Genomic DNA, 10,000 nt, shown 5'->3' on the forward strand with positions numbered 1-10,000 from the left:
TTGTCCAACGATCTGCACGAGCTGCTGAAAATGGTCAACGCTTTGCTCAACTGGGGTGGAGGCTGCGTGTGTGTGCATTGCTCTTTGCCTTGCCCCGTGGCTCGCTTGGACGCTGTTGTTGATCACAGGTAGGTGGAGAGGTGTCGTATTTATTCTTGTCATTATTCTTCATTTATTGTTGTGTTGCATTATTGATCACAGGTAAGTGAAAAGGAGTTGTAATTATTTATTCGTCATTTATTATTGTTGCTTATTGATCACAGGTAAGTGAAGAGGTGTAGTATCTATTCATTATTCATTTATTGCTGTTGCTTATTGAGCACAAGTAAGCGGAGAGGTGTATTTATTCAGTCTTTATTTGTTGTTGTTGCCTACTGACCACAGGTAAGTGAAGAGGTATCGTATTTATCTATTCTTCATTTACTATTGTTGCTTATTTATCACAGGTAAGTGAAGAGGAGTCGCATTTATACTCTTCATTTATTGTTGCTGCTTACTGGTCGCAGGTTAGTGAAGAGGTGTATCTATTTGTTCTTGATTTACTAGTGTTGCTTATTGATCACAGTTAAGTACATAGGTGTCGTATTTATTTATTTTTCGTTTACTATTGTTGCTTATTAGTTACAGGTAAGTGACGAGGTGTCGTATTTATTCAGTGAAGAGGTGTATCTATTCATTCTTCATTCAATATTGTTGCTTATTGATCACAGGTAAGTGAAGAGGTGTCGTATCTATTCATTATTCATTCATTATTGTTGCTTAATGATCATAGGTAAGTGAAGAGGTGTATCTATTCATTCTTCATTCAATATTGTTGCTTATTGATCACAGGTAAGTGAAGAGGTGTATCTATTCATTATTCATTCATTATTGTTGCTTAATGATCATAGGTAAGTGAAGAGGTGTCGTATCTATTTGTTCTTGATTTACTATTGTTGCTTATTGATAACAGGTAAGTGAAGAGGTGTCGTATTTATTCATTCTTTATTTGCTATTGCTGGTTATTGATCACAGGTAAGTAAAGATGTGTCATATTTATATATTCTTTATTCAGTGTTGTTGCTTACTGATCACAGGTAAGTGAGGAAGAGTCGCAATTATTCATTTATCGTTGTTACTTGTTTTTAGCGCAGCCGACCACACAGACCCACACCAGGGCTGGAAACTAAACGATTCCTTGGAACCTGAAAAAGAACACACACACACACACACACACACACACACACACACACACACACAGGGGAAGAAAATTAGGCACACGTACAGTTATATCTATGCACATAAACCTCTGACATGCCTATTTCTTTCAGCATTCTGTCATTTCGTTTTGTAGCAAGAGGCTTAGAAACAAGTAACCTGAACACAAAGATAACCATGCACAGTACACAAATCATATGTATATCAGGCCAGAGACGGGCTGGGGCGAGAGCGTGCCCGTGTACATAATTATCCACGCGCATAATTATGCATGTGTGTGCTTTTTTTTGTTTGTTTGTATAGGTTAACAAGTCTGATCACCAACGCTACAACTTACGACGACAATTTCCAGCGCATCGCGAGAGACAGTCGCCACGTGACCTACAGAGTCAAACCGCTACACCGGAAGTGTATCAGCATCCTGGATTTCCGTTCCTGCCTTTCCAACAACCAAGGCCTCGGAAAGCCCTCCCAACAGCAAATCCAGTCCTTCGTCGACCACAGTTTCCAACCTTCAGCTGGATCTGTGTCCACTGAGACTGGCCCCTGCAGACCGCAGTCCACGTTCCAACTTCTGCAGTGTGTGAGTCTGTTTCCGAGCTGCACAGTCCATCTTCACAGGATGGGTGATTTGGACGTCGGACCAAACAGTCAGGACTACGGTGAGAGAGTGGCGAATTACTGTTGGGAGGACCTGGGACTCGGTCGTTACATTTCGGCCTTGTGCAAGCAGAAAACTGGAGGGTGTGTGTACCTGGGGATCGAAGAACTCGTCACGGCAGGTACCCGAGCGTGGGTTCAGGTGCCGAACTGTGACCTGGGGATGCTGTTCCCGGGATGCAAGAGCAAAGTGTGGGTGGATGCCAGAGAGCAGGGTGTCCATGAGCCGGGTGGCGTGAGGTACCTGGCCAAAGATGAAGACGTTCCTCTGACCCCTGCTCAAGGCACGGGTCAGTACGTCTGCAGAGGCGTTCTTCTCCCTCCTCCGCATCGACACGCTTTTCAGGCTCTTCTTTTCAACAAGATCCGTACGGGTATGCTGTGGTACCCGAACTACCCAGTTAACGCAGACCCTGTGAAAGTCATCTTCCACCCGGTCACGCAACCAGGGGATCATCAAGTGGATGATGTTTGTGTGGTGGAAGTTCAAGTCTTCCAATTCCATGGCGTGGCGTTTCATGATCCTCGGGGAGTTGAGGCCTACGGTGTCAAGGGGGTTGGCCCTGCTTTCCACATCCGGCGCCTGCGTGTGGATGAAGCGATGTCTCAAATTCACGAGTTCACCAGCAGCAGCAACGTTTCTCTTGCCGCCTCGTCAAGGGAAAGTGTTGCATAGGTTCCAGGCTTCTCTCGTTTATCTGTTTCGTAGTTTCGCTTTCCCCGCCACTACCCATGCCATTTCTTATGGCATAACCTTCCTTCAGGACAGATAAACAATGGACTGTCGACATTGCAGAATGGACAAACTTTACAGAGACCCAGGCTTTGACACACAACCAACAGACAGACCTGAAGGAATATGGTGAACAGTTCTTCTGTGCAGCGCCTCAATGACTCTTCACAGAGTTGAGGGAGAAGAAGAAGGAGGAGGAGGAGAAGGAGGAGGAGGAGGGGGGGAGGAGGAGGAGGAAGGGAAGAAGAAGAAGAAGGGGGAGGAGGAGGAGGAGGAGGAGGTGGAGGAGGAGGAGAAGAAGAAGAACAAGAACAAGAAGAAGAACAAGAACAAGAAAAAGAACAAGAACAACAAAGAAAGAAGAAGAAGTAGAAGAAGAAGAGAAGAAGGGTAGGAGAAGAAGAAGAAGGAGGAGGAGGAGGAGGAGGAGGAGGAGGAGGAGGAGGAGGAGGAGGAGGAGGAGAAGAAGAAGAAGAAGAAGAAGAAGAAGAAGAAGAAGAAGAAGAAGAAGAAGAAGAAGAAGAAGAAGAAGAAGAAGAAGGAGGAGGAGGAGGAGGAGGAGGAGGAGGAGGCGACCCTCACGCCCCCCCAAAAATCCACCACCACCCATCCACCTCCTTCAGTTTTAGTTTGAACAAGAGTGGACAGTTGTGATGGTAATACACGTGATTAGCTGTGGTATAACAAGTTACCAGCTGTGGTATTAGAAGTTACCAGCTGTGGTATTACATTTATCAGTTGTGGTGTTACACGTTATCAGCTGTGGTATTCCAAGTTATCAGCTGTGTTCCACGTTATCAGCTGTGGTATTACAAGTTATCAGCTGTAGTATTACAATCTATCAGCTGTGGTATTACAGGTTATTGGCTGTGGTATCACAAGTTATCAGTTGTGGTGTTACAAGGTGGTGTTACAAGTGAACAGCTGTGTTTTTACAAGTGATCAGCTGTGGTATTAGATGTTATCAGCTGTGGTATTAGAAATTGATATTACAAGATGTCGGCTGTGTTATTACAAGTGATCAGCTGTGGTTCAGCTGTGGAAGGCCATCACACCATCGATCGCCTCAAAGAAATAAAAGCAGAGAGAGGGAGCGGCCGTAAGTCTAACATGAAAGGTAGAGCACGATGCTTTGCAAATCAAATATCGGCATCATTTCCAAACCAACAAAACGGAACAGAGTCTCTGTGGGCCTTTCCAAATACAATAGACTGAGCAACACACTAGACGCCACGTTCTTGGCATCAGAGATCTTTTCCCATCCCTCTTGCGGCCAATCAGTGGCAGCCTCTGTGCGTGTGTGTATGTGTGTGTTTGTGTGCATGTGTGGGTCTGTATTTTTGAGTGCGATTGTGCACGCGCGAGAGTGTAAGTGTACACAAGTGTCAGGAGAGTTCTGTGCACGTGCGCGCGAGCGCGCGCGCGCGCGTGTGTGTGTGTGTGTGTGTGTGTGTGTGAGGGGGGGAGGTGGGGGTGCGGGGGGAGGTGGGGTAGAGGATGAGGTATGTGAGTGTATGCATGTCTACACTGTGGGAGCAACAGGATATTGGAACGTATATATATATATATATCTTTGTATATATGTGTGTGGGGTTGGGGGTGGGAGATATGGGCATGTGTGTGTGTGCTTGTACAAGAAAGTGTTCATCTGTGTGTGTGTGTGTGTGTGTGTGTGTGTGTGTGCCGTGGAAGCTGCCATACGTAGACTAGAAATGAGTGTGTGGAGGAGGGGGGTAGAGGAGGTGCAGGGTAATGTGGTGTGTGTGTGTGTGTGTGTGTGTGTGTGTGTGTTGGAGCTCATGTACGTTTATATGTATTTAACTGTGCTTTCATATCTGTGAAACTGCATATTTGGTGCATATCTGTTATGCATGTGTGGGTGTATGTGTGAATGTGTGTCTTCATGTTTTACATTTATTTGCTTATTTATCATCATTGTTATCTTATTTATTTATTTATTTATTATTATTATTTTATTATTATTATAATAATTACCACTGCCTTTTTTATGATTATTTATTTATTTATTTATTTATTTATTTATTTATTTATGTAAGCTTATCTACTATTTATTCACCTTTGAGTTGGGTTGGGTTACGCTGCTGGTTAGGCATCTGCTTGGCAGATGTGGTGTAGCGTATATGGATTTGTCCGAACGCAGTGACGCCTCCTTGAGCTACTGAAACTGAAACTGAAACTCAGCTGTGGTGTTACAATTGATAAGCTGTGGTGTTACAAGTGATAAGCTGTGGTGTTACACGTTATCAGCTGTGGTATGATAAGTTATCAGCTGTAGTATTATAGTTATCAGCTGTAGTATTATAGTTATCAGCTGTGGTATTGCAAGTTATCAGCTGTGGTATTACAAGTTATCAGCTGTGGTATTACATGTTATTGGCTGTAGTATAACGAGTTGCTATTACAAGTGATCAGCTGGATGTGAGAGAGTGGCATGGAGTGACCATCTGCTCACCTTGTTTATTCTGTTTCATTGTTATTTTGATTTTGATTGTGTATTTCATTGCCATTTTGATTTTAAGGAAACCTGTCACGGTCACGTGGACTTCCTCGGGAATTGCCTTGTCTTGGTCAATTGCTTCCGATTAAAGCATCGAACGACAAAGTGTTAACTGAATTGATTTTGTTCCGCTTTAAGTCGCATCGTGTCAAACTATGTAGTTTGAAAGGACATTGCTGTATCATTGTATTGTATTGTATTGCACTGTATTGCATTGCATTACATTGCATTGCGTTGCGTTGCGTTGCGTTGCGTTGCCTTGTATTGTATTGTATTGTATTGTATTACGCAGTGCCGCGCCGTGCCAAACCCCGCCCAGCCATACCATATCACACCACACCACACCACACCACGCCACGCCACGCCACACCACACCATACCATCCCACACCACGCCACGCCACGCCACGCCACGCCACGCCACACCACACCAGACCACACCACACCATACCCTACCACACCACACCACACCACACCACACCACACCATACCATACCCTACCATACCACACCACACCACGCCACGCCACGCCACGCCACGCCACGCCACACCACACCACACCGTATTGCTTTGCATACCTGTCAGGTGGGAAGAGCCTCTTTGCCCCCGTGGTTGGCAGTAGACAGGTCGGCCTCTCTGCTCACACCCTCTGGAACATTTCCATCCACTTTCAAAACTGCAATCGTCAGGCCTCTTCTCAAGAAACACAACCTTGACGCAAACATTTTGAAAAACTATCGACCAGTTTCTAACCTTCCATTCCTGTCCAAACTCCTTGAAAAAGCTGTCCTGAAGCAGCTCAACAACCACCTTTGTTTCAACAATCTCATCCACCCCTTTCAGTCTGCCTATCGTGCAAACCATAACACCGAAACCACTCTCCTCCACATCCTGAATAATCTGCTGTTAGCGTCCGACTCAGGACAAATTTCCCTTCTTACTCTTCTTGACTTGTCAGCCGCTTTTGACACAACAGACCATTCAATCCTTCTTTTCCGTCTTCATTTTACATTTGGTATCAACGGCACTGTTCTCAACTGGTTCAAGTCTTATTTCACTGATCGATTCCAGTCTGTCATTGTTGATAATTTCCGGTCTGAACCTGTTAAAATCGAACATGGAGTCCCGCAGGGATCTGTTTTGGGCCCGGTACTCTTCACACTGTACACTGCTCCTCTTGCTAAAATTATCAACCGTCATAATATCAGTCATCATTCTTATGCTGATGACACTCAACTCCAGAAGAGTATTACCCGTGAAAAATTGTCGTCGCTCTTGCAAGAAACATCTGACTGGACATTCAGAACTGGATGACTCGAAATAAATTACAATTGAACGCAGACAAAACTGAAGTAATGATCATAGGAACTAAGCAATGACTCTTCCATAACAACTGACACAATAAAACTTGGCACTACAACAATCCCTCTTTCAGGTTCAGTCAGGAACCTCGGTGTTGTCCTTGACAACACACTGTCCATGCAAAAATTTATCAGTCAGACGTGTCAATCCTGCTACTGTCAATTGCGGCACATCAGTTCCATTCGGAAATATCTGTCCACGGACGCAACATCTAGACTTGTCGTTTCTCTCATTCTCTCTCGCCTTGACTACTGTAACTCTCTATTGTCTAGTTTGCCTGCTTCATCCATTCAGTCCCTTCAGCGCATACAAAACTCTGCTGCCCGACTTGTCCTCAGAAAGAAAAGATCTGAGCATATCACTTCTCTTTTTCAGCATCTCCATTGGCTCCCTGTCTCACACAGAATAAAGTACAAGATCAGCACTCTATGTTATAAATATATTCACAAATCTGCCCCTTCCAATCTTTGTGGCTGCCTTCACCTGTACACTCCATCTCGCTATCTACGATCGGCTGCGGATCCACTCTGTTTACGCATACACAGATTCAGACACTCCACTGTTGGACGCCGTTATTTCTCTGTCTCGGGACCTTGCATTTGGAATGAACTTCCTCTTCCACTTCGTCAGGTCTCCGCACTCAGCTCTTTCAAGTCTGGCCTTAAAACCCACATCTTCCCAAGATAGCGTCCCTTCGCTGCTGTCACGGCTCGTAGCATTCATTTGTGCGTGTGTTCGTGTGTTCGTCTCCCTTCCCCTCCTCTCCCTTTCCCCTCCTCTCCCTTTCCCCTCTCTCTTCCCCTCCTCTCCTTTCCCCTCTCCCTTTCCCTTCTCCCTTTCTCCCTCCTCTCTCCCCCTTTTGCTCTATCGTTCTCTTGTGTGCTCAGTTCTGTTCCGAACTGATGCACGAGAATCTGTTGTGATGTGTGTCTGCCATGTCCTTAGTCATTCTCGCTCTGTACTCTTGAGATGAGTTCTGAGTTAATGTCGTTGTGAAGGAAGAGTTTTGCTTTGCCTTTGGTGCCGAGCTTTGGAAGGAGAAGGGTCGCAGTTCCAGCAAGTGAGCTGTTGGGTGCCCTCTTGGACAGTCGTGGGGTTCGGTTCTGGTGTGACCCCCTTCTGCCTCTGTGTGGATCTGTGTTTTGTGTTCTCTCCTGGGCCAGTGGTGAGCCTGATTCCTGGTGACAGGTGAGGGGGGAGTTGTATAGTTAGTTTGTCCTCGTGGTGTTAGTGTCGTAACTTGTGACATTTGGTTGTATTTTTGGGATTGTTTTAACGGAAATCTTTTAAATCCAGTATTCTTTTATTTCTAGATATTTTGGGGGGAAATTGATAAGGTTGTTAAGTGTGTTATTTTGACATGTATTCGGCTCGATTTATTGTTTCAAATATACCTTCTTTACAATGAAAACTGTGTCTAAATTTCCCAAAACATTTTTGTGTCGTGTTGGAAATGTAGTACGATGATTTGTAATATTACCTCATTGAGTTTTGTTTCTGCAGTTCGAAACTAGCATTATAAATAACGACAAACTGTCATTTAGGGTAAATGTGTCTTGCGTATTATATGCAGGTTTAACTCCTTAATTATGAGAAACAATAATGGGCGGTTCCTGTACTTTTTGTCATTGGTAGTTTTTTGTGTGGAAGCGACTGCATCAATATCCACTTACTCGCCTACTTGCGTAATGTGTATTGCTTAAGGAAAGGGGGGGGGGAGGGGTACTTTTTCATAACGAGTTAGAGCATTGTCTACAGAGACATGGGAGTCTTGTTACAGATTTGTTCCCTGTGATTTCTTCCTGTGGGTTCTCCCTGACTGCCACCCCAACGGGACTCCAGGATTCACCTTTTCACCATTCCACTTCATCCCCGTCTGTTCCAAACTCCCTCACTCCCACTCCTTTCCCCGACCCCCATATTTTCCAACGCCCTCGCCCACAGTCCCTCCTCCCGTTTCCACCCTCTCCGTTTCTGCGGGCGTACGACTAAAGCCAGTTCAGTGATGCTGTCCTTCAACAGATGAACTTGATTTAGGTTCAAGTGAACTGACATTTTTTCTTTTGCGTAGATCTGTGCTGCTGTTATTAGGGCTTGCTGTGTCGTGGTCATGCTGCTATGGTGTAACCAAAGAGTGTTGCTGTAGTTCAGTGTTAAACTTGTGTGTCTGGACCAGGATATTCAAAGTGTACAACAGTAAAGAATTGAGCTGAATTATCTATGTCTCCGTGTTTTGTGTTGTCGGGGTGTTAGTTAGTGTGGGAAGGTGCGGGGAGGGGGGGGGGGGGGTCATGGGCAACCCCTTATGGGTTGTGACAGCTGCCTTGTCTTCAGTTTATGCATGTGTGTGAATGACTGGTGTGAAAGCGCTTTGATTTACCTCTGAACAAGATTCAGCGCTATATGAATATCTTTATTGTTATTATTATCATTATTACCTCTTTTGCACAAAATCTCCCGATATTCAAATACCAAACCAACTGATCAGAATAGAATAGAATAGAATGTCTTTATTACCAAGTGGGTTCACAGAAATATTGGGGGGGGGGGGGGGGGGGGGAGTAAGAGTCTTTAATTATTGACAAAACTGCACAGACCAACAATACGCTTCTCTTCACTTTTGCAAATGGTTGTTCCAGCAAACCAGAGTTTTGGAATCAACCTGGAATGCACCGGCTTTTCTCAAATTCAAAAGTAACATTTTATGAATATTGTTATCTTACTCAAAATCAATAAATTATTTTCAAGTGCCAAAAACACAATTCGAAAATTCACACATGTGCTCTTTTACCTTTCAAAATATTGTTCACACTGAACTATTTATCCTAATTAAGACCTAATTATTTTCAAACATTTGATTGGTAACAAGGAAAGACAACTGGAGCCAGAAGTCATACACTACAAAAGAAAAGGGTTACTTCCCTCCCTTCAAATTCACACTGGACACAACTGACTTTTCAAGTTGCTGATGACTGGGTTTGTGTGTGTGTGTGTGTGTGTGTGTGTGTGTGTGTGTGTGTGTGTGTGTGTGTGTGTGTGTGTGTGTCTGTGTGTGTGTCTGTGTCTGTGTGTGTGTCTGTGTCTGTATTTCGCAAACATTTTATCAGAAAAAATTACAAACATGGTAGCGCTGGAAACCCAAGTGAAAACAAAACGTTTTTGGCGGAAATAATAAAAATAAGATAGCAATGACTAGTGTCAACTGTAATTTTTCGACTTTGTAGATCAGTGTGAAATGATAATGAAGTTCAGCGAGTTCACCAAGTGACAGGTGTCCTTCTAAATACGAATAATCAGAGAGATAGATAGATAGATAGATAGATAGATAGATAGATATAGATAGATATAGATAGATAGATAGATAGATAGCTAGATAGATAGATATAGATAGATATAGATAGATAGATATAGATATAGATAGATAGATATAGATAGATAGATAGATATATAGATAGATAGATAGATAGATAGATAGATAGATAGATAGATAAACATGTCCACTTTGGAACAGACGTTCACCAGTGGACACGG

General features: G+C 43.9%; 1 protein-coding gene across 1 annotated transcript in view; it reads left to right on the forward strand.

The window, feature by feature from the left end:
- LOC143287009 (uncharacterized) overlaps positions 1-2,796 on the forward strand; it is a 7,529-nt gene extending 4,733 nt beyond the window's left edge. Inside the window, exons 4-5 of the mRNA XM_076595011.1 lie at positions 1-128; positions 1,501-2,796. The exon at positions 1-128 is cut by the window's left edge and continues 119 nt beyond it. Of these exons, the coding sequence (XP_076451126.1) occupies positions 1-128; positions 1,501-2,533 (1,161 nt within the window). The 3' untranslated portion in view covers positions 2,534-2,796. The remainder of the gene's footprint in view (positions 129-1,500) is intronic.
- Positions 2,797-10,000: the final 7,204 nt, after the last annotated feature.

This window comes from Babylonia areolata, chromosome 10 (genome assembly GCF_041734735.1).
Source record: "Babylonia areolata isolate BAREFJ2019XMU chromosome 10, ASM4173473v1, whole genome shotgun sequence".
Lineage (NCBI taxonomy): Eukaryota > Metazoa > Mollusca > Gastropoda > Neogastropoda > Buccinidae > Babylonia > Babylonia areolata.